Source organism: Fonsecaea pedrosoi (assembly GCF_000835455.1).
Source record: "Fonsecaea pedrosoi CBS 271.37 unplaced genomic scaffold supercont1.5, whole genome shotgun sequence".
Lineage (NCBI taxonomy): Eukaryota > Fungi > Ascomycota > Eurotiomycetes > Chaetothyriales > Herpotrichiellaceae > Fonsecaea > Fonsecaea pedrosoi.
The window spans coordinates 3253751-3277203 of record NW_013550611.1 but is presented as its reverse complement, the minus strand read 5'-3'; the positions used below and the strand labels follow the sequence as shown (position 1 = coordinate 3277203).

The 23453-nt window shown below is 54.1% G+C and overlaps 11 protein-coding genes across 11 annotated transcripts; 3 read left to right on the top strand and 8 right to left on the bottom strand.

Moving 5' to 3' along the window:
• Window positions 1–830: 830 nt before the first annotated feature.
• Z517_08668 (uncharacterized protein) lies at window positions 831–1454 on the bottom strand (the record flags this gene model as incomplete). The annotated part of the gene is made up of 2 exons (XM_013427183.1): window positions 831–1304; window positions 1404–1454. The coding sequence occupies 2 exons, from the start codon at window positions 1452–1454 to the stop codon at window positions 831–833; spliced, it is 525 nt and encodes a 174-aa protein (XP_013282637.1).
• A 115-nt stretch (window positions 1455–1569) lies between these two features.
• Window positions 1570–1799, bottom strand: Z517_08667 (uncharacterized protein; the record flags this gene model as incomplete). Its single annotated transcript, XM_013427182.1, has 2 exons — window positions 1570–1585; window positions 1639–1799. The coding sequence occupies 2 exons, from the start codon at window positions 1797–1799 to the stop codon at window positions 1570–1572; spliced, it is 177 nt and encodes a 58-aa protein (XP_013282636.1).
• A 781-nt stretch (window positions 1800–2580) lies between these two features.
• Window positions 2581–4326, top strand: Z517_08666 (uncharacterized protein; the record flags this gene model as incomplete). Its single annotated transcript, XM_013427181.1, has 1 exon — window positions 2581–4326. One exon carries the CDS (start codon window positions 2581–2583, stop codon window positions 4324–4326), a length of 1746 nt encoding a protein of 581 aa, XP_013282635.1.
• A 307-nt stretch (window positions 4327–4633) lies between these two features.
• Window positions 4634–6406, bottom strand: Z517_08665 (uncharacterized protein; the record flags this gene model as incomplete). Its single annotated transcript, XM_013427180.1, has 1 exon — window positions 4634–6406. One exon carries the CDS (start codon window positions 6404–6406, stop codon window positions 4634–4636), a length of 1773 nt encoding a protein of 590 aa, XP_013282634.1.
• A 415-nt stretch (window positions 6407–6821) lies between these two features.
• Window positions 6822–8945, top strand: Z517_08664 (uncharacterized protein; the record flags this gene model as incomplete). Its single annotated transcript, XM_013427179.1, has 1 exon — window positions 6822–8945. The coding sequence occupies one exon, from the start codon at window positions 6822–6824 to the stop codon at window positions 8943–8945; it is 2124 nt and encodes a 707-aa protein (XP_013282633.1).
• Window positions 8946–9036: 91 nt separating this feature from the next.
• Z517_08663 (uncharacterized protein) lies at window positions 9037–9777 on the bottom strand (the record flags this gene model as incomplete). Its single annotated transcript, XM_013427178.1, has 1 exon — window positions 9037–9777. The coding sequence occupies one exon, from the start codon at window positions 9775–9777 to the stop codon at window positions 9037–9039; it is 741 nt and encodes a 246-aa protein (XP_013282632.1).
• A 1243-nt stretch (window positions 9778–11020) lies between these two features.
• Window positions 11021–11401, bottom strand: Z517_08662 (uncharacterized protein; the record flags this gene model as incomplete). The annotated part of the gene is made up of 1 exon (XM_013427177.1): window positions 11021–11401. One exon carries the CDS (start codon window positions 11399–11401, stop codon window positions 11021–11023), a length of 381 nt encoding a protein of 126 aa, XP_013282631.1.
• Window positions 11402–15513: 4112 nt separating this feature from the next.
• Window positions 15514–17257, bottom strand: Z517_08661 (uncharacterized protein; the record flags this gene model as incomplete). The annotated part of the gene is made up of 2 exons (XM_013427176.1): window positions 15514–16964; window positions 17017–17257. The coding sequence occupies 2 exons, from the start codon at window positions 17255–17257 to the stop codon at window positions 15514–15516; spliced, it is 1692 nt and encodes a 563-aa protein (XP_013282630.1).
• An 806-nt stretch (window positions 17258–18063) lies between these two features.
• Z517_08660 (uncharacterized protein) lies at window positions 18064–19557 on the bottom strand (the record flags this gene model as incomplete). The annotated part of the gene is made up of 1 exon (XM_013427175.1): window positions 18064–19557. The coding sequence occupies one exon, from the start codon at window positions 19555–19557 to the stop codon at window positions 18064–18066; it is 1494 nt and encodes a 497-aa protein (XP_013282629.1).
• Window positions 19558–19916: 359 nt separating this feature from the next.
• On the top strand, window positions 19917–20744 carry Z517_08659 (uncharacterized protein; the record flags this gene model as incomplete). Its single annotated transcript, XM_013427174.1, has 2 exons — window positions 19917–19980; window positions 20032–20744. The coding sequence occupies 2 exons, from the start codon at window positions 19917–19919 to the stop codon at window positions 20742–20744; spliced, it is 777 nt and encodes a 258-aa protein (XP_013282628.1).
• A 214-nt stretch (window positions 20745–20958) lies between these two features.
• On the bottom strand, window positions 20959–22694 carry Z517_08658 (uncharacterized protein; the record flags this gene model as incomplete). Its single annotated transcript, XM_013427173.1, has 3 exons — window positions 20959–21661; window positions 21724–21851; window positions 21906–22694. The coding sequence occupies 3 exons, from the start codon at window positions 22692–22694 to the stop codon at window positions 20959–20961; spliced, it is 1620 nt and encodes a 539-aa protein (XP_013282627.1).
• Between the last annotated feature and the right edge of the window lie 759 nt (window positions 22695–23453).

Genomic DNA, 23453 nt, shown 5'->3' with positions numbered 1-23453 from the left:
TGACGCCACTACGAACCTTGCAAATTCGACGATACCCTTTGTTCTTCAACAATTCATTCCCTAAATCAGCAAACAAATGACCGCAGTTGGGCTAACGGGCCGGGAAGGATGGTCGGAGAATATTGCGTTTCGTGCACCCTTGAGCAATTGAGATACCCCCGCCGCATCTGTCTCTGACAAGCAGATAGCGAAGCAGCATGATCCGAGTTCAGAGATACCCCCAGGTCCTCCAGATAGTTGCTCTCCTTTTTCGGGCCTTTAGCATAGGAAACAACAATTGGCGTTTTCCATGATCATTAATTCCCATTTTCATATATGCTCCGAAAACCATGTGTCCAAAGCCTCATCTTCCAACGAAATGAATTGTAGATATACACTGGAGCCGCCTCTCCATGACAAGCAAAATCTCGCCATGATGACAGCGTTCTCTCAAAGTAATAATATCAATATGCCATGATCCGCACTCCCGTACCATAGCCTCTCAGCGACTCAAACATATTTCAGGCATCTCTCTTTTCGCAGGACGCACGTCAGTACTTCAGATCTTCCAGCACAAGATTAAACCAGAGAACATATCGTTGGCTGGTAACTCCATGACTTCTGATGAGCCGCTGTTGCCTTGGGCGGGAAAGCTCAGGCCAGCCTCTCTCTGAATCTGAAGAATGTGTCGTCGTCCTTATGAAGGAATGCCCTCGGTTCAGCCATGTATTACCCCTGCACCACGCTCTCATGTGATGGATGACTAAGGCCGACAACCTGCTCGGGTAAAATGACGCATGTGCATGAGGCCACAATTCTTCAGTGGGTGAGTTGATGGCTGTCAATCGCCGTTACGGCAAGTTGACGTCCAGCGTGACCAGGACAGAGTCTCCTCCAGACTTTCCACCATTACTGCTCATCCCAGTTCCGACAGAACTCTTACTTCGGAGAGACATGCCGCTCTTCGAGGTCGGTCGTGATGCTGGATATATCCGTATCGAGCGCTTTGACTTGTCCCCGGGGATGAGGGACAGGAGGATGTCTTGATGTTGGGAGGATGAGGGGTTGGTCGCGGTCTGTTCGCTGACACTGGCGTGGCTGAGGCCGTTGAGCTGCGGCGCAGACATGATCAGGGAGCGGTGGTGGTGTGGGAAGATCTCGACAATCTGGTCGCTTGCCCACCGGGCGATGCCGTCGAGAGCTTCTTGTTCGCGCTGAACTTCTTCCGGGCTCATCAGGTTTTGAGGGGGGACGCTGGATGCGCCCCACGTCCCATAGCTGTGGCCGGCTGGGTATTCATCGTAGAGAAGTCGGGTGCGGTCGGACTGTCGGTAATTGTCTGTTAGCAGACGGCAACCAAAAGGGAGCCGCGACATAGTTCACTTCGTGGCACGCGACGGGGTGCAAGTGTGTTGGCTACATACATCGTGATGACCGTGACGGCCGACGCCTAGACAGGAGAGGCAGACTCCCATACTGGCGGGAGATCGTTTGACATGAGAAAGAGAGAGGGGACCAAATGAGCATGGGCTATAACGATTGAGAGAGCGTGGTCATTTTGAACTTGCTATTACCATTCACCCAAGAAGCCTAAAGGACTTGATTGCTGAAAGCAGGTCAGCAGCAAAAGAGGGTGACACTGGGGACAATGGACCGAACCGCTGCTGGAAAAGTGACCAGACAGCCACGTCATAAAAGTATTTCCGTTCCGACCCCAGTTTTTCCGTCTCCTCATCTTTCAACCACCACTTGAGGTTGAGCACGTATTTCAGCGCTTCCTGTTTTCGACATTTCATCCTGTCTGGCCGCTGGTTGGTCATTTTGTTGCTCACATCATTAGGAGTGGAAAACCTCTTTGAAGACGATGTACGCTCATGTCCTGCGCCTGCGATTGTGACAGTTCCAGAAATGCCCTTTTCACTCCTACAACCGCGGAGTAGGGTATCTGCTTTTCTCTCGTTTCATCACGATATTTGCCTTGTCCTTGCTTTTCATGGTATCTCAAGGTAGGGCCATAGTGCTCAGGTCATCTCCTGTCTACCAGCTCGTGTTCCTTGCTCTATTGATGCTGCCACGAGGAGAGGGAATGCCACCCTTGACGCATCAGCGGAGCATTGCTCCGAGCTTGAAGGTCTGCTTTCGACCAATGTCTCCAGCTGAAACATGCCTTTGCTCATCAATCCACCCTTGGAATGCATTGTGTTAGCCTCTCAAGAATGCTATTGTTGGTATTGCTTGGGACGATCATCACCCTTGCGTCGGACATTGTCTTGCCAAGATGGGAATCTCATACTCTCTCTCTCCCGCGAGGCTGTCGCCTATGCAAAACCACCCCTTTCGCCATTCTGGCCAAAGTATTCGATTCAGGGATTTGCGAGACATTGCTGAATGGCTCCATGAACCAAAATTAATCTGAGTCATTAGTTCGAAGGTGGTATTTGCAATGTTGCTAAAAGGTTGGCTGAAGGTATATATACTTGCTATGGCTGTTCGACCTCGATTTTAAATTGTCCATCAAGCAGAGTCATTCTTTCTTTCCCTTTCAGTCACTCGTTAAAATTGTCACTCGTTTCAGTCCAGGTTTACAAGTCTTTGTTCAACATGCATTCTTCCTTGATTTCTCCGGCCTTGTGGTTGGGTATGACCACCATCTTTTCTGTTACCTCTGCTCAGGATTCTTCCTCCACTAGCGACGGAGCTTCGACCACCAGTGCCACGTCCCATTCGTGGCCTGCTGAGCCTTACCCTGGAGCAAGTATCTGGCTTGATTGGACCAGCTCGGCCAGTGTCAGCTCTGGCAGCAGCTCGGACTCCAGCTCGACTTCTTCCGCTTCGACCTCTTCGTCTATTGATGTGATCAGCACGACCCTTACCACGACTGATGGCATGACAACTAGTGCGGCCACGTCCTCAATCGAACAATCTGCAACCTCAACAACGGTCTCCAGCATCTCCACTTCTACCATTCGGGACTCGACCATTTCTTCTACCCTGTTCACCCGCTGGACTACGTCTGATGAGGGAAGGCCTGCAACCACTGCCACCACCTCCAGCTCAATGTCAGTTTCAGGCTCCATTACCAGCACAACGTCTACTCCTTCACCAAGTACATGCCCATATGTAGGGCTAAGCTTTGTGAGCCCAGACAATACGTGTGTGAGGTACGACTTTGTCTGTGAGCGCACATACGCCGAAACCAGTTTCCGAGGGAACTGGATCACCAGAGAAAGCCCCGAGTTGTGCGCTCGTCGCTGCGATAACGCAAACCAGAACCAGGGTGCCGGGTACTGCATGGGTGTGGTTTTCAATCCTACATCTGCAACCAACAACTGCAGAATGCTAAAGAATCTCAACAACCCTCTCCATGACTCCGACACTATCGCTCTCCTACTCTACCGCGATCCAAATTGTGACAGGGTTGCCGAATCTACTACATCCACAACTGAGAGTTCTACCACAATTTCGACTTCGACTTTTAGTAGCTCTCTTAGTTCAGTCACGACCAAATCTGCGAGATTTTCGTCCACTTCGCCCTCGTCCTCAATTGGCTCTACTGCGACTCAGACTCCAGACACCTCCGCGAGCTCAAGCTCCATCACAACAACCTCTGGGAGCACAATCACAGGCGGTCCTGATACAACTTCTGTGACCTGGTCCTCACGCAGCCGCCGCCCTTCTGGCTCTTATAGCCACACCTGGGGCAGCAGCCATTCCAGATGGTCTGCTTCCTCTAGCAAACACTTTACTACAGCCGATCCCTCCATGACGGGTTCTCATGCCACCACAGCCACGACAAGCACAAGCTTCGGTTCCAATGATACATGGACTAGCTCTTCTACAACATCGACTATAGCAGATGGAACCTCTACTTGGGCTAGCAGCACAAGTGCTTCTCCAAACGCAACTACCAGAACTTGGTCTCACACTTCCGCGACGACGCGGCCCACCACTTGGACGTCATCCCTCAACTCGACTTCTACTGCGTCCCCTGCGACTACGACTTCGTTTGTTGACCCTAGCACAAGCTCCATCGCCGCAACAGCTACCACTACAACGAGCAGTAGCTGCCCAGCCTCAGCCACGACAGTGACAGTCACCATCTCTGGAGGCCCTGCAAGTGTTACCGGTCCCATGATCACTGTTACAGGAACCGTCACAGAGACACGCACCATAACGAGGACGACCAAAACCTTCACTACATCGACTGGTACCCGGACGCGCTACACAACCACCACGGAAACCGACACTGCAACCACTACCATCACTTCGTCCACGACCACAACCATCACTGCCACAGTCACTACAACGCAGACTTTTGGCCAGCGCTGGGGAAGGATCCATTGGTAAGTCAAGAACTGGGAGGCGATGACCGATGAATCTCCCGGCTTGTCTTAACAGAACTGTCCGCTCGCGAGGGCAGCCAATTTCCGGCTCTGTCAGGGGTCCCTCTGCATGGGAGGCATAAATATGAGGATGGAGATCCTGGTGACGACAACGTTGGCTATCAAACAAGTTACTGCTGTGTCATCTAGAACAAGCTTGTCTCCGACCGAGTATTTTCGTCTCGGAAAGTTCTTTCTTCTCTACCTAGATTTCTCTCCGTCTAGTCTAATGCAGCAGTTTTCAAAATCTAATTCCCTCTTTATAGCATGAATCATAACTTGGACGCCCTTGCGGTGGCTTTCCTCGACCAGATCTGCACGTCCTTGTCTTCAATGTAGTTGGCCGGGAAGTACTGTGGTCCGAGAGTCTTCTTCACCACCTTCCCCGTCCCGCTCTTGGGCAGCTCGCCCTTGATGATCCTCAGCAGGGTCGGCAGCTTGTACCCGGCGAGACGATCGCGCACATCGGCACGCAGATCGTCCAGACTCAATCTGTCGGGGTCTCTGTTGTTCTGCCTGTAAAATTCCTGGGCTACCTCGTCGTTGCGCAGGGATATGACCGCGCCGACGCGCTGCCCGAATTCCAAGTCGGGCACACCTACCACCATGGCCTCGCCGATGTACGGCAAAGCCATCAATTCTCGCTCAATGTCCAACGCCGAGATCTTGTACCCACCGGATTTGATGATGTCGACAGAGGCGCGGCCGACGATGAAGTAGTACTTTCCTTCTCGACGGGCCACGTCGCCGGACTTGAAGTAGCCGTCGGCGTCGTGCGCGTTTGCCGTGGCTTCGGGATCGTGCAGGTACTTGGAGAACATGGTGAAGGACTTGACGAGGATTTCGCCTTCGTCTCCCTCGGAGAGCTTCACGTCCACGCCATAGGTCAGTTCGCCCACGGAGCCATCGGGGATGTCCTCGCTGGGGTCCGCGGGCATGTTGAAGACGACCCCTAGCTCGGTCGATCCGTACCGCTGTACAATTCGCCTACCGAGGAGGTTTGTCCAGAAGTCATTGATCGGTTTGGGCAAGGCGGAGGTGCCACACAAACACATTTTGAACGCGGCGGCGGCGGCTTTGTAACCCGCTGCCTCATTCGGGGGGAGTTTCGCAATGCGCTCCTGGTAGTACCGCATCATTCTCATATATATCGTCGGTACACCCGTGAAGTGCGTCAGCCCACCTTGCCGCCACCGATTCCACGTCCATTCTGGATCGAAACTGCCAGACTTGAACTCAATGCAGGCGCCCGTCTGGATGAAGGGGAAGAATGACACCCAAATTCCAGTGGCGTGGTGAACGGGAAGGAGATGGAGAAGAACATCGGTTTCCTGTAGGCCTATCTGCTGTGCAAAACACATCGACCCATCCACCATGGCAGCGCGACGGAGCACGCCTCCTTTTGGTGGGCCGGTGGTGCCAGAGGTAAAAATGACCACACCCGGGGCATTGGGATCTAGGTATCGGTTGGAGGAGATCTTGATATCGTCCAGTGCAAAAGGTGGCTCTTGCTCGATCACTTTGATGGGCACACAGGCAAAATCGGGATTTGTCGTGCTACGGATCTCGCGTGCAACCTCCCCACCAAGCTGTAGAGCTGGCGTCGCCGTGACGAGAGCGACCGACCTCGCCTTGTTGACATAGTAGCAACCTTCCTTGACGGGCTGAGCGGTGCTGAAGGGCGAGGCGGCAGCACCCAGGGCCAGGATGGCCAGTACACCCACCACAAATTCATAACCCCCGGGTGCCACTAGACTGACATAGACTTCTCGCCCATTCTGCAAGTCTTGGACGTTTTCGTGTGTCAAGGAAGCCTTCAACACCCGGCGAAGGACGAGGACGTCACTCAGGAGCTGGGCGGCTGTCCTTTCGATCCCTGCATTGACATCGCGTATCGCCGGCCTGGGATTGGGGCGATGTGCAAGGGTGAGCAGGCGGTTGAAAAGGGGGTCGGCGGGAAGAATGTGGTCGGCCGAGTGACTTGGGACGAAGTCGGTTCTATCGAAAGGCGGCGGCGGCGGCGGTTGTTGCTGCTGCTGCTTCATCGCTTTGGATTTTTTTGTTTCTCCTGTTTTGTCACACCACCGTCCGCATCTTGCGGCTCTTGGGCAGCTGCTCGTGCGGCCCCCGGCACTTTTTAAAGTCAGTTTTGGGGGGAGATTCAGCATGCGGTTTGAACACTCCAAAGGAAAAAACGCCGAGTTGGCCATCCGCGGCGATTGTGCGCAGGCAGCCTCGGCAGTTTGGCTGCGATGAGGGGAGAAGTTGTCATTGAACTGTGATCGAACCACAAACTTCCGAGATACTGACGGCCTTTTGCCTAGATATCCGAGTATTTCTTGACCGAGTCCCTTCTTCATTCTCGACCTCACACCTCGCGGTCTGGTCATCCCTCAGAAGAACCATCCTGTGGACGTTGTTGCAAGTCCCTGTCTACCAGGTACATCCGAGAGTCCAGCCATGGCTGATTTCACCGACAAGCTTCGGCCTGCTGACCCCCAGGGCCCTGATGTCCTGGCCCAAGAGAGAGCTGGGTCCAGCGTGAATAAAGACCAACTCGCAAATCAACTGCTCTCGCGCAATGACTTCCTCAATCGGCAGAAGAAGATCCTCGATATATTGGAGCCCATCCCCATCTTCTGCAAGAAGAATCAGCTGAACATGGCCCGCCCAGACCGCTATCATCTTGGACTGGCACGGGCGAAGGCGATCAGGAGATTGACTCTCAAACACGGCTGGGACCGTGAAGACTATCTCATGGCCGACTATCTGACGGATGAGATGGGGCCATACGCCCTCCACGGGTCTATGTTCATCACTTCGATCCGAGAGCAATGCAATGAAGAGCAATACGCCTACTGGATGCCGAAAGTGGAGAGTTGGGAGATCATTGGCTGCTATGGGCAGACTGAGCTCGGACACGGCAGCAATGTCCGGGGCATCGAATGTCAAGCCAAATGGGACCCCAAGACCAAGGAGTTCATCATCCACAGCCCAACAATCACAGCCAGCAAATGGTGGAATGGTGCTTTGGGCCGAACGGCAAGTCATGCTATTGTCGTTGCACAGCTGTTGCTACCAGACCCCAATACTGGAAAGTACAAATCCTATGGTCCACACCAGTTCATCGTTCAGATTCGGGACAGGAAAACGAACAAGCCATTGGACGGCATTGTGATTGGTGATATCGGCCCCAAATATGGTTACCCTGCCATGGACAACGGCTATATGCTCTTTAACGAGCTGAGAGTCCCTCATTCGGCTCTGCTGTCCAAGTATTCTGGAGTCGATCCAGAGCGCGGGACATACATCAAACCGAAAAACGCCGCCCTTGTCTACGGGTCTTTGACCTTTATCCGTGCTCAGATCATCATGCAGGCAAGGCTCGTCCTCGCTAGAGCAGTTACGGTTGCGGTTCGCTATCTTTCCATCCGTCGACAGTTTTCAGACCGAGATGCAAAGGACGCAGGCGCTCCTGAACAGGCCGTGCTTAATTACCCCACGGTCCAAATCCGGATTCTCCCACTTCTGGCCACCACCTTTGCTCTGCATTACACTGGCGAAGCAATGTACAAGCTCTACTACGGCACCCGAGACCAGATCGAGAAGAGTGGAGACTTCTCCCGTCTGGCTGAGATGCACGCAGCCTCGTCTGGCTTGAAATCCTTATGCACCACGTTGGCAGCCGATGGCATCGAGACCTGCCGTCGGTCAATGGGAGGTCACGGATTCGGAGGTGGGAGCGGCATGATCGCCCTCAACAATGAATACCTATCCAAACCCACCGTAGAGGGAGATAACTGGATGATCACACAACAAACCGCTGCCTACCTGATCAAGAGGATGACCGAGGTCACGAAGAATCCTCGACTGAAGCCGACGGATACCGTGGACGTCCAATTCCAAGACTTTGTGGCCAACAAGTCAAAGTCATATGATTTTGATATCCTTGGAGATCCACTGGAGCTAGTCAAAGCATTCAAGCACAGGGCTTCATATCTCTCCTATCAAGTCTACCAGGCAAGAGTCATTGAGAAGAAGCCCTGGACGAGCATGATGATCAGCCTGCACAGACTCAGTCGAGCTCACTCGGAAAGTCTTCTTGTCTCGAATTTCTACAATGCCGTGTTCGAGAGCACCCCGAATCCTCCAATTGATGCCGCAACCTTGAACGTGTTGAGGGTCTTGTTCCGCCTCTTCTCTCTCTTCACGCTGGACGTATCCGCTTCGGAATTCTTGCTGTCCAGGGCGATATCCGTCGAGAAGTTGCAGCATGTGACACCAGCAATCCAAGATCTGATGACCCAAGTGCGGCCTCACGCTGTTCGACTCGTGGATGCTTGGTCCATCCCAGACTACTTGCTTGAGAGCGCACTGGGAAGTTATGACGGTGACGTATACAATCGACTCTACCACAAGGCACACAAGGAGAATCCCCTGAACCAGCTGACCTTCAACCCGGACTGGAAGACTGAGGAGATTGTGATGGGCGAGGGTGAAGAGAATGCCAGGAGACGACTGGAGGCCCTAGCATTGGGGGTGGGAGGACGCGAACAGTTTGGGGCCGTCAAGTCAAAATTGTAGACAAGAAAAAGGCGAGTCGGGAAAGAAGCAGACTCAGAGAGGCCTAAAATTTTTGGTACTTTGTGCATACAATGCATACAATTCTCAAAATCTAGATCTTGGCCTTCGCCGCGGTGCCGATTCTCTTCCTGTGCACGTAGCTAATGGCCTTGAACTTGTCCAGCGCCTCACCCCACAGTTCGGCCCTCAACAAGCCGTAGACGCCCATGGTGGCCCTCGGGGCGATGGTCTTTGCAAACTCGACGGCCCTCTCCCTCATCTTGTCTGGCTCGCAGATCTCATCGACGATGCCGTCCTTGAGCGCCCCTTCGCCGGTCCATTTGTGGGCCTCGAGCAGCATCTTCCGGGCGATCCTGGGACCGAGCTTGAGCCGCGGCAGGGCGCCGATGCCGTCAAAGTGCAGGCCCAGGTTGACGGGCGGCATGCTGATGAAGCCGCGCTTGCTGTTCATGATGCGGTAGTCGCACGACAGCATGAACGGGCACGCGCCGCCAAAGGTGTGGCCCGTGATCAAGGCGACGGTCGGGTACGGGTAGTCCACCAGGGTGGCCAGCAGAGGGTAGAAGCCGTCGGCGTTGGCGTAGATGTTGGTGTCGGACTCGTCCAGCTCCAGGCCCGTGCACCAGAACTTGTCCGAGAAGGACGAGATGATGACGGCGCCCGGCGAGTCGGGCTTCATCAGCTCCCTCTCAATGTAGCGCAGCGCGTCGATGATGGTCTGCGCGTACGCCTGGTTCAGCCGGTTCTCGGGCGGTTTCTGCATGGTGATGACGTGCACGCCTGGAGCCGAGGGCGGTGACTCGATGCTGAGGTTGGGGAATGTAGGCGCCATCTTGGATGATAAGGTAGGACCTTTTTTTTTTCTCTTGTTGGCGTCAAAAGGGCCAGATGGTCTATCTTACTGAGATGTCCTTGATGGGGAATGAGAGATTGGCAAGGAGTTTTGGCGCCTTTGTCTCTGGAGAAGGTCTTCTCTAAGTTTGCCAGGATCGAGAGCCGTAAGCTATATCGTCGGCTTTGGGTGTTTTTTTCTCCCTTCTTCCTTTACCGACATTGAGCTCCGGCGGGAGGACCGGTGATTTGCCTCGGCGATATCAGAGTGCAATCATCCCCAACAGCGCAGCCTCGCCGGCTTTTCTGATGGAAGTGCGGGGGAGTTCAACTTTATTTGGGGTAACAATGGCACGAGCATGGCAGCTACATGGCCAACCTCGGCAGTGGAATAATGATGTTCCAACCGCCGGATCTAAATACACGAACTAACCGTCTCAGGTATGGTGTCTCGTGTGCAGGGCTGATCACCTGCTCGTCCGCATCAGGGGCTCTAATTAGTTCGTCCACCGCTCAAGTGCTCGACGTCAATCCTCCAGCAAGGCTGATCAGCACCTATTCTTTGGAAGCTTATAAGCCGTGTATTCCAGCAAGACACTCACGAGGACATTCGCAGAGAGTGCGTCGAGGCTATCCCCCGCAGAAAAGACACGAATCGAGAGCTCTTCTCGTCTTGAAAGAGTGTTCGGGCCAAACTCCACACATATGCAACCACGGCGCCTACAGAGGACGCTTCCATCCCTCCTGCGTGACGGTCATACTTGCCAGGAGGATCAAAGAGAGAGAGAGAGAAAAGCAGGTCATTATTCAGAATAGCGCTCCTCGACACAGCTTCTGCCTACATGCGATCAATCTGATCCCCCAAGCCGTGGCGCCCCCTCCCCCCCCCCCAAAAGCACGAGACATGTTTCCTGACGCTTTTGCAACCTTCCTGAGTCGCCACAACCCCGATTATACTCTCCGAGTAGAGCCGAAGTACTCCCCTGTCGTCACTTCAATGTGGAACTCCCGTTAATGCAGCCTTTTCACGGCCTTTTCAGCCAACACAGCACCTGTCCGATTCACCAATTGTCCTTCTTGTTGGAGGGTGATGGCCCCGGATTGTGCTTTCTGCGGCATAAGCTCTTTCGCTTTGTGGTCAGCGTGGCATCTCAAACAAATGCAACGGTCGGCCAACCAGCTGAAGGACTGATCATCCCAGCTAACCGCTGGTTGGGTCGTGTTCCTGCGGGCTCGGACACACCTTATTGTGGTCTGCGTGCAAGGTTCTCCACCCCCCAGTTGGCTCTGGCCCTGAACATCATAGAGGGGCGTCTCGCATTCAACTCGTCGATCTGTTTCTGGAGGCGGGCAACCTCATCTTCGGCTTTGGCGATGCTGGCTGTGAATCTGTCGCCCTCGGTCCTCCATCGCGTCAGGTTGTCCTTCTCCTTCTGGAGTCGTCTCTTCTTGACGGCCATCTCCTGGCAATTCTTACAGTCTTCGTCACTTTTGGACAGATTTTCGGTGTCGACGAGTTTAGCGCCGCAAGTCTCTCCAATTCGAGGCTGGCGCGGGCAACGTTGTTTCATGTTTCCCCATCTCCAGTCTCCGCATGCGAAATCGGTCCTGGCATAGTAACACATCTTGCTTGGATGCTATGTTTGAAAAATGAGAGATCAGACCCAATGGAGTTCTTGAGAAGCTGCCTTTTGTCAGACACAGGTCAGCCCAGCCCCTTCTGGTACTTTGGTGGCATCAGGCTTACTAGTGAACTGCTCCTCCTGCTGAACTTGGGATTGAGATGGATGTTGTCGTCAGAGGCTTTTCCTAGTTCCTGATGTCAGCTAGGCGTTCTGAGAGGAGGTCACCGTGACCTATGACCGTGACCAGATGTTGTTGAAGCCTGGTCCCACTGTGAACGTGGATGATTTTGTTTGAAACAAGACTCACTTTGGTTGTGGAAGATGAAGACCGTTGGCTGAGTTTGTTTTCCACAGACCAGGCTTCTTGACGTCTCTTTATAGCCTTTGGAGCCAGTCCTTCCCCGCCGATCCTTGCTATGTGAGACTGGCTGGTGACTTGTACCAAAGGCCATTTCAATTCGGACTGACTTCAAGTATCTGGCCACTTGAGGTCAGAAGATGCAGCTGGTACAACTATCCCGCTGTCAACGCGGTGGTGGCGAACCAACTGTGACGAGCGATTGCATTTTCCGACATGCACGAGACCCTCAGTGGATGTGAGCCGGTCTGCCCCCCTCATCGCTGGCGGATCATCAGTGCCTTTGGCCTTGATCAAAATGTCTACCTCTGCATGGTAAGCCAAAGTTTGTTTCATTCCCACTGCTGTTCTCTGAGAGCGATGCGGCGTGGCAGATTTTGAGTCGTGGAGTCTGGACCCGCTCATGCTAGCAGCCAACAGGTGGGTGAATCTGGAAAAAACCAAGAACGCAGTCGTTGTTCGGTAAGGAGCCGTACTACAGCCAGCAGCTCTGGTGACGGCGGGTCGCCATTCCACGACCCGCAGTGCCAGGGCCTGGACGGCTTCACAGATCGCAGCCAAGGGGCTTCAATTCACGTCTTATAATGCCCGTCAAACAGCTTTGAAGGGCAGGCCGGATGTTTTGGACTGTTTTCCCGGCCCGGCGGCCACCATAATAGCCCAACCATAACATCGCACACCGCGGAAGGACTTGCCACATTGTCTCTCTTCGAAGATCGAGCCCCAGGAGCTCTGCTTCCCCTGACCACCACGCCTTGCAACGATTTGTCTCCAGCGTGGCACCGTTTGGCCCGTGTATGGGGGGGCGATGTCGTCGGCCCAGCTCGCGAGCGGATTTCTTTGCGCCTGGTTTTCCAGAGAACTAGCTCCACCCCTGTTTCCACTCGTTTGCGGGATGTAAGAGCGATAGCTCGAGACAGCATGGCTAATGGGCGTTTGACACGAGCACCACAGAAAGGGAAGGTTGTCCGCCTTCTGATGGCAGGGTGACCAGGGGTTGCAAGAGGATCCCTTCTCCAGCATCAATTTACTTGCCCAGAGCAGGCACTACGTCTTGCCGCTCGAGGCCCCTGATTTGCCGATCGGTATGCTACATCACTGTTTCTCCTCAGCATCATGATTCCCCAGGACATCGGCCTGCCAGCGAAGACCTCCAAGTTCCCTGGTCAGGGAGCGGCGTAGTGCAATGGACCTTATCTATCCCTGCATTCTTTCCTCAATACCAGCCCAACACGGAGAACGTCCCGCAGGTTGTTGAGCTGGCTCAAGGATATTGGTCGAGGTAACTGTGAAAGCTGTCACTTATACTTTCCGCAAACGCCTCTGGGGCAATGCAATCCGCTCAACAAGCCATCGGCGCTCTAGTTCTGAACACCTCAGAGCATCATTCAGGAAGGGACCGTGCATGAATGGAGCTTTGCCTGGCTATTTGCCTGACTGTCGCCAGAAATGATCCTTTCCGTTCACCACTTTGGGTTTGGTGCTGGTCGTTGTCCAACCTAGCACGTTGGGGCCCAAGTCGATCTCCGAGTACCGCTCCTGACGTGGAGGAGGTCACTCGTCTGCCCACTTGGTACACAAACACCTGATGGTGGTGAGGAACGCATGGGTCTAGGTCTGCCTTTGTCTCTCAGCTCGACAGCCAGCGAATACTCGCTCGCCCCAAACTGGTCATCCTCCAGGCAGCACCTGTTTAATCAGCTCTTTTCTTATCCGCCTTTACGACCACGTGAGCAAGTCCCTCTCAAGCAAACTGTTTCGTATCCCTTGCCTCGTTCTTCCTGGCGGTCCGAGAGCTCATCAACCCTGTCTCTGTCGAAGCATTTCCTGCCAGCATGGCGTGCCGAGCTGAGGATCCTGCAAAGTTCTCGCTTACCATAGCATCGGCTGGAATCTGGGCTTCCTGATGTGCAGCAAGGACGAGCGCCGAAGCATGTTACTGGCCATTGGAGATCCGCCTCATTTCACCTCGAGTTGTTGCAGCTCTCCGCGGCCGCCGTCAGGATGTAGAGCTAGCGCACAGCCCAAAGGTCCACCTCGTTGCGCTCCAAGGACATCCTCCTGCACGAGGCGAACCCTTCCCAACTAGGACTCCTTCTTGTTTCAGACCTACGGGTGGCTGCCACATCAGATGAGCGACATCTACGGCCCGCATCATCCCCTCTTCCAGCAGCGACGAACTGAACCTTCTAGCCGAACAGTTCCCCCAGAGGATCGAGCGATCGCCGCCTCTGTTGCAACAGTGCTCTGCCACGCTGCGGCTCTGCGGTGAAATGGATACTCACCCGAATTGGGAAGTGGTGATCCTTGAACAGAGGAGACACGGGCACACCCTCTCGCAGAGTCTTGCACTGCCCGTGCTGCCTCACATTCTGAGGTGAAGATATGTCCATGCCCAGGAGACATTTGTTCTTCCGTTATTTCACTTTTTGATGGCTTTGGTAGGAGATGACTTTATCAGCTGGCGATAAGGACGAGGACAGGGGTCGCTTTATCAAAATTTGACTGAGATATGGTTGATTTTGAACACCTATTTTCTATCCATGAAAGGATCCTGACGTGAGGCAGACAGATATGCAGAGTTGCCTGGCACTCGAAACCCCCATGTCTCGCTGCAAGACATATACCCCGTCGCCGTGTCTCCACGCCACGGCCCATGCCTTGGGTGTTTTGGGTACTTGAGGGACCAGCATCGGCCTACCGCCGTCTTGTCATTCTTTTCCCTCGAACTCGAACTCTGTCCATCTGTGCGCTCGCACCTAGCTGGGTACCTACCTCCCTCCCTCCCGTGAGCCTGTCATGTTGGGTGCAAGGTGCGACTGGGCTCAAGCCACAAACAAGGGCAAGTTACTGGTGGCAATGTCGAATGCCGAATGTCGAGAAGCAAGGACACGCAGCGAGGTCAATGGTAGATGGAGAATGGATGGATGGATTTGAGAGATAAACCATGCAGGGCTTCCTGACTGCTTGCTTGACTACATTGCCATACCCCGATCAAAAGAGCTTCATTGTCTATAATACCTTCATAGCTCTCCCCCGAGTATGTATATGTATCTATCTATTCCAACATACACAGTACCACTGGTATCTAGATCATCAGAGCAGAGGTTATCATCTTCTTTCCCTCCCTCCCTCTATTCTCCCACCCAGGAGTCCATCCTATCCTATCCTATCCACCACGAGCAAAGACAATGTCTCGTACACTCCCACGAAAACTCACTCCCATTCCTTTTCCCTTTCCCTTTCCATTTCCGTCATGACTTTTTCGCACTCTTACACGCACACATCTTCAGAAATCAGAGGTGTTAACTAACAGTCGGCGGTTAACGGTTCTACAACCCAGAACAGATATTTTGAGACTCGAAAGACCCTAGTAGGACGTTGGAAGGCCGCGGGCAGGACTCCCGTAGGAACATAGTAGGACACATACATAGTAGGTAGGTAGGTAGGTAGACTTTCTACGATATCCATAAATGTAATCTTGATCTTATTTTGATACCGAGGACAAGGATGATGATGGTGATGATGATGAAGACGTCCTTACACAGCCTCCATCTCTATCCCTATCCCTATCCCTACCCGTGCTCGTACCCGTGCCTTATCTCATCTTGAAAATGCCAAACAGAATATTGTTTCTTTCTTTCCCTCTAGAGATATATATACATGCACCGACGCCTTCTCACAACGCGATACTCGGGTCTCGCGCGGGCCCTGTAGGAATCGGGGTTCATCAACACTTTCTCGCGGGGGGGGATCACTTCCGGGCAAGATTCTTGTGCAGGACGTGTTCTTTCATGCCCAGCCCAGCGATGGCGGCCAGGACGGCCAGGCCGAGACCGGCGAAGAAGGCTCCCCTCAACGCGTCCATGTAGATGGCCAGGACGGTGGGTCGGTCCCAGCCGGGGGGCAGGTGGTTGATGGCGTCGAGGGAGTCGCGGATGTGGCGGATGACGGTGTCACTGTTTGGCAGGGAGCCGTAGTGGACGTGGAGCTGGTCGGTCAGGATGTTCTGGAAGACGGCGCTGGCGACGGTGATGCCGATGGTGGAGCCCGTGGAGCGGAAGGCGTACGACGCCGCGGTGATGACGGCCTGGTGGGCGTGGTCGACCGAGCTGATCATCCCGACCAGCGTGATGGTCAGCATGCCGCCGTACGCGAAGCCCAGCGGCGTCGGGAACACAAACGTCATCCACGCCGGCGTGTCCAGCCGGAACGTGCACAGCAGCCCCGTCCCCGCGATGAACGTCACCATCACCCCGACCATCTGCGCGTAGTACCGCCCCGTCGCCCGCATCAGGTACCCGGACGCCAGGCTGCCGACCGACGTCGCCGCCGCCAAGGGCACGACGCGCAGCCCCGCCGCCGTGGCCGATAACCCGCGCACCTGCAGGTACAGGGGCACGTAGTAGATGGCCAGGAAGGCAGCCATGGTGCCGAACCAGTTCGCCAGGCACGCTGAGAGCACCGTGCGCGTGCGCACAATCAGGGCCACGGGGAGCACGGGCTCCGGCACCCACCGCGGCTGCGACTCGAGGTACATGAACCCGGCGAGCGTGGCGACCGACAGCACCAGGCTGGCCACGATCAGCGGGTGGTCCCAGGGGAGCTGGTTGCCGCCCGTGTTGAGACCGAGCAGGAGTAGGACCAGGCTGGCGACCAGAAAGCCCGAGCCGAGGAAGTCGATGCGCGACAGCGCGGGCTGCGTGCTCGGGTTCACGGGGATGTCGACGAGGAAAAACACCATGACGGTCGACACGGCGATGAAGGGCACCTGGAGCAGAAACGCCCAGCGCCACGACAACTTGTCGGAGAGCACGCCGCCGAACACGCCGCCGAGTCCCATGCCCAGTCCGTAGACCAGGTTGCCGTACCCTTGCCACAGGCCCCGGCGTCGCAGGGGCACCAAGTCGCTGGTGATGTAGGTCGCGATGCAGGTGAGGCCGCCACCGCCCACGCCCGCGACAATGCGTCCCGCGATGATGGCCCCGGCGCTGGGTGCCAGCCCGCACAGCAGCGTGCCCGCGCCGAAGAAGATGTTGGAAAAGATCAATCCCCACCGCCGCGAGAAGATGTCTGTCAGCTTGCCCGACAGTGGCTGGCACGCCGAGTTGGCGATGAGGTAGCCTGTCGCCAGCCACGAGAGGAGGGAGAGCGAGTTGAAGCTCGATGAGATGGGAGCTGTCAGGGTCGCGACGATGGTTGTATCTGGTGGTCTTCGTTAGTCATTGATGATGGAGGACATAAAGCGGCCTCATACCCAGAGCAGCAAAGAAGACCCCAATCCACGTCGCTGCCATGATGGCGACCAGCCTCTTGGTGCTTGGTTCCTCGGCCACCGCGATCTCGTCGGCTTCCGTCACTGGCACGGGCACGGGCTGCGCGCTCTCCGGGTCGACGGCGATGCCATTCTGCTCGCCGCCGAGCAGAGGACTCGTCTCGGAGGGTTCGTGGGGGTCATGATCTGTACTCGTCCTGCTTCCGTCCCTCGTGTGCGCCATTTTTGTTGTGGTGTCGAGATTGTGAGGCAAATCACAGAGCGTTAGATATCAATCAATCAGTCAGGCGATGATACGGTCGATTGTGGCTGAATTGCGATTCCGAGGATAGGATTTGTTGGGATTCCTTCGCATCTGTCTCGCGGGCCCGCGCTCCGTTTCGGTGTCTGGTCTGGTTGCTAGATGGCCCCTCAATGGTCCAGGTCAAATCCGAATTGGTAGATAGACAGGTAATAGATAATAGAATGCGTGCTCTCAAGAAAATTGTTCCTTCCCGCGCTCTTTATTCTGCGCGCACCCCGTCTCACTGCAACACACACAGACTCCCCTTGCAGATATCGTAGGTCGCTCGATCCCTCGATAGAATGGCAAGATAAATATTTCTTAGTGTCGTAGATAGATCCCAACTGATGCAATCAATAACCTGGGAAGAGGTTCCTGTCGATCAAAAGAAATATTACTGGGGGGGTTTTCTTGTTAGTTGATTGGCTTGGAGGCGGCGGTGGGGTGGTGGTGGCGGCGATGTGCGTGCAATAATTCATCGTGAGGGTCGAATCGCTACGCTGCAAAAAGGCTCGTAAGCAGCAAGTCTCTTACACGACATTTCCTCACAACATGGCGATTGGCTGGTTGCTGGTTGGGTCCTCACCACAAAAGACGTGGAGGGGATGACATGTATCTTCGTATCTACTTACGTTCTGTATGTATACGAGAGCTGGGATCATGACTTGCAAACTATTCAATTCAACACAACATGTATTGTACATGACATAGAACAGGGAGAGGAGATACTCCACGACCCACTGTACTCAGTCTCGCAAGGCTTCAATATCTACAATCTCCTTGACAGCCTCGGTCGTCAGCACAAATGGGCTGTCGTCCTGGATACTGACACTGTCTTCAATGCGTACCCCCATGTTCCGGAAATGCTTTGGCCACCGCTCGTTGTCCGGCACATAGATTCCTGGCTCAATAGTGATACAGTGTCCCTCTTGTAGCACCACTTTCCGCGTATATCCCACCGTGTCATGTACGTCCAAGCCGATATAATGACTCAAGTGGTGCGGGAATAGGCTCTCAATGGCTTTGGAAGACATGTCAAAGCCAATCTGCCGCAGTTCGTTGGAGAGGTATTCTTCTGCTATGTTGTGCAACTTGTCCAGTGACATATTCGCACTACCTCGGCAAAGCGAGATCAACGATCTCTGGACTGTGAGCACTGCTTGGTACAGATCTCTCTGTGCGTCGCTGAATTTCCCTCCGACAGGCCAAGTCCGCGTGATATCGGCGATGTAGCCACCGTACTTTCCACCACCGTCCACAAGGACCAACTCGTCATCCCGCAGAACATCATCGTTGCGGACGTAGTGAATGCCAAGTGCATTCTTACCACCAGCAACGACAGGCTCAAATGCGCTAGTGTCGCAGCCATTCGTGATGAAGCGATGGCGGAGATACGAGTCGAGCTGCTTCTCGCGCGTCCATGCTTTTCTCATGGCATCCGTGTGGGCCCGTCCTGATGCTCTTCCGGCTATTCGCATGAGCTCGATCTCGGCTGCGCTCTTAAAGGCTCGTAGGTCGTTCATCATCGGTCGAAGCCGGTGGACTTTCCGCGACTCAATGAGCTCTGCGAACTCGGTGGCCTTGCGGGACGCACCAAACAGAAACCGCTGGAGTGCCGAGCGGTTGGTATCGGGACTCGTGATGTCCGTGTAGACCTGAGACGCTTCACCCACCAAGTCTGGAAGGACCTTTTTCAACCTGGAGATGTCACCCGTCTCGTCTGCGTTGAAGACGTCCTTTGCCGCCTGCGTGCCCGATCTTGCGCCATCCCAGATCTCCGCTTTGGGGTCCTTTTCGCGGACAAACAGGTGGAACGTGTGGTCCGTACCCGTGGGGTCTTTGCCGATGACGGCGAGAGCTTCAGGTTCGTTGAAGCCGGTCAGGTAGAGGAAGTCGGGATCTTGGTGAAACTCGTAGAAAACGCTGCCGGAGCGGAATTGGAGATCAGCGGCGGCGATAATGGCAATGGCCTTGTCTGGCAGCTTGGCCGCAAGCCGCGTGCGCCGGTCGGCGTACTCCTGTGCTGTTATCCCTGGCGTCAGCTCCCCTGGCTGGAGTAGATGCGGATGAGTCTCGTGGACAGGTTGCCCAAAGGCAAGATCGGCAGCATTGACTGTCAGAGTGTTATACTGGCGCAGGCGTGATCCCTTGCATCTGGTGGTTGCACGAACGGCACGGGCTTGATTGAGGACATTATTGGCACGGATGAGCGTCTGCCATAATGTCCTCCGCATCGACATGCTCTGAAGCAATGTCTGCAATGAGATAACACGATGGTTGGAGGATCAAAGTGGACAAAACCATCATGGTTCAGTCCATCTGTCCGTTTGACATTTTTGTCGCTCTTCTCCAACCAGCGAGATGCTGCCTCGGGTCTAGTTGCCTAATCGGGCCACGGCCAATGACGCCCTCCGCGTTTGATATACGCACGGACATGCAGTTCCAAGGCAGTGACTTTGTCAATGACTCACTTGATCTGTCAGATACAGCCTGAGAAGGGCGTATATTGATCCATTAATACTCCAGGCGATCACGTTCAGATCTTTTTGTGTCTGTCCTCCCTCTAGCCATAGAAAGTGACGTCTATCAAACCGCGACCATGGTGAGGCATCTCGAGTATCCAAAGAAACCACAGAATACTGTGAAGCGATATAACAACAGAGGTAGGTGAACACGGCCTTGAGCACAAGAGGTCAGAGACCAACACTTGACAGGAACATATGATCTGGGAATCATCCACTCAATCATCAATACCACCTCGGTTCTCCATGTCTCCTTCACTCCCAGTGCCGACCAACCCTTTCCCGCAATCTTGCCCATGATTGGGGTGATGGGTTCATTTGAGTATCCCTCATCCAGCATTGAGGAGCCACTCGACTGTTATCTTCACGGATATGTCAGTTCGAGAATCATGCGCCTTGCTCGGGAGTCACCAGAGGGGTTGCCTGTCTGCATTGCTGCCACCAAAGTCGATGGCTTGGTCTTGGCCTTGACCCCAAATTCTCATAGTTACAACTACCGATCAGCGGTGCTGCAGGGACACGCAGAGATGGTCGAAACAGACGATGAGAAATTGTATGCGATGCGGCTGATCACCAACAAGGTCGTCGACGGTCGATGGGAGAACACCAGAGTCCCCCCAGACAACGTGGAAATGACCTCGACTACCATTCTGAGAGTCAAGATCGAAACAGGTAGCGGGAAGATCCGACAAGGAGGACCTCACGATGAAGCAAAGGACGAGAACAGAGCTGATATCACTGAAAGAGTCTGGACTGGGGTGGTGCCAGTGTATGAGGCTTTCGACACGCCAATACCCAGCGCCACCAATAAGGTCAAGGATCTTCCATCATACCTTGATTCGTACGTGTCCGAGACCAATGCCCACAACAAAGAGTCAGCTCTCAACGCTGTCAAAGAACCCTGAAATTGACCAACAGTAATCATGATGTCACAATCTCCTGGGGGGCTTCCAGTGCGAATCGCTGAAACAGGAAACGGATGGTCTGGCCGAGGTCGATCGGGGAAATGGAATCGGTTTTTGTGTTCGCAGAGACCCTGAAGGAAATGCAGCTTCATATAGACAGTCGCACTTTAGTTAGTGACTTCCACGTCCTCCGTGCAACATGGGTACAAGTTTTTCATAACCATGTGCGCCACTTCACCGTCTCTTCGATCTTTGACACAACAATGAAGTGGTGGCGTAGGGTCGCTGCCAGGCAAGAGCTCATAGACTCATTCCAGAGAAATCTCTGAGCCACGCCATTCATCTCGTCGATGCTCATTTTGAACCTCGACAGAAGGGTTTTGGTTACGGCGTCGCCCTGCGCAAGCGGACATCCTTCCAACATTTCTTTGGTTGCTGTAACCACACAGCCACCCCATAGAAGACAATCGTTCTCAATCTGCGACCCCCGGGTCATCTTGCGCGAACACTCGAGAAAAGTCTCGGCCATTTCCTCACGGTCCAGTTCGTATGTTGCCGTTTGTAAGTGAAACACCGAGAAGCCCAGCCAGATCAGGCGTTCGATCGGGGGTAACCTTTCACGAAAAGCTTGAGACCGTTCGCGATCCCTGGTTGCCCTTGATGCGAGGCGGACAATTTGGCCTCTTTCCATGGCCAGCCGTTCGATAACTTGGATGGAAAGAATCCTGCGCAGGGCCAGCTCTCTGAACCCTTCACAGACTCTGGCAAGACGCGCAGATAGGCTTGGAGAGAACGGGAGCTTTGGGTATACCGGCTCCTCCCCAGCTGACTGTCCCGTGGTCAGGGAGGAGGGGCTGTACTCAGGAAAAATGGTTGGGCTCTTCATCCTGGGTTGAGCGTACGATAAGGCGTCGTGACTGGGTTACTAGTCAGCTCTCTGTAATAGCATCGCCTAGGGCTGGCTTTGAAACACACTCACAAACAAGAAGGACGTTTGGTCGAAGCACGAACATCGCGTTCGCGCAGGTCCTCGTCGTGTTCGAACTGACCCAGGTAACGGAGCGCATTGCGGTGCATGTTGAAAGATGCATCATCCTCAAAGTAAGCCTTTCACTGTCTCTCAGCATGTATTACATTGAAGACAGGAAAATGGTTACATACGCAAACCCCGGCTAAATTGGAAATAGCTGCCATTACAGCCTTTCGAGTGGAGCCCGGGACAAGGAGCCGTTCCCTGATCTTTGACAGGGAGCCTCCGTAATGGTACAGCATCGCCTTCTTCAACTCGGGCGTGTGTGATAGGTAGGTACAAAGTACCCAAGTGATGACAGCCTCAAATAGAACATCGTGCGTCATGAAGAGCTCGAAAAAGACCTGGCCTGGTGCAACGATCTCCCTACAGTGGTCAATTACAGCAGGGAAATACTCCTGAGACTCAATAGGATATCGTAGGAATGGATCGGTACGCAGACCACCGAAAACGCTGTCGGCAGGGCAAGCCGCAAGGGCTAATGATTCAGCTCGACATTCCCGGCAGCCACAAGGATCCGCTTGGGCATCACCTGAGGATATTGTCTCTGGGGAAGATCCATGTTCGTTTAAGCACGGTGATCCAGGGGGTAGCATGCCTGGGTGGGCACCCTTGTCTCGCTGGGGCGGTGGTGTTTTGGTGCTCGCATCGGCTGTAACAGCTTGCTCGAGGTGCAATTGACTTTGAGAATTCAGATGGGTTTTTGCAATAGGTCTTGAATTCCGTGATCCCTGTTCAAGAAGATGATTCTTATGGCCCCTAACACGGTCCACCCCGGGAGGCGTTTGTACTCCTGCCGAATAGACTTCTAACCCACGACGCCGTTCATGATTCCTACGCATCGCATGGGCCGTGATCTGACTGAGTTGCCAGCTGGGAACACGTCCAGGTCTGTCGACACTGATGAAATGAACGTCCATTGGCAATGGGTTGCGTGGAGATGATTCTTCGGTCGTGTCGCTACCGCCCTTATTGGTATAACAAATACTCTCAACTATCTCGATCGTTGACCATCTGCGTGTCGTGTATGCGAGGTGGTTTACTTGACAAGATCTTGCAGCCACCTAAATTTTCAGCCTAAGGCTTCATGTCGAGGACCAGGCGCCGTCGAGGGTTTTCGGATAGAGTCCGTGTCTTTAGACTGAATTGGCATGTCCACTTCATCGAGTATTATGATGGAGTAAAGCCATCTCTCCGAATGGGATAGGTTCAGTGGGCTGCAAGAAAACCTGGTGTTAAAGAGGACAGGAAATCAGGCTCCAAAGATTGCCACCAGCTCAACCCGAGCTCGTTCAGGAACTAGAGCTTCCGCATCCGGAAGAGCTTGGGATCTCGTATATTGTTAGTATTCTTTCGCCCCTGTTCGATTGCTGTGGATTACCCAAGCATCGACTAGCCAGCCCATGCACGAGCTTGTCGTTGGCTGCGGGTTGGCACTGGACCGGGGAGCGGCGGCCAAATGTAGCTGGATGAGATGAGAATGCTAATGTGAGCAATCGGGACGAGACAATGGACCAAAAAGGGCTGGAAAGGCGATTGTGGTATTAGCAAGAGGATCGATGAGTCGACATTAGGCAGAATAGATGGGCATCCACTGCACCGTAGGCGTGAAGGACACATACGGCGGGGCAGAAGCCATCGGCCTCAGACAACAATTACCAATACCAAGTCCTTGGTAC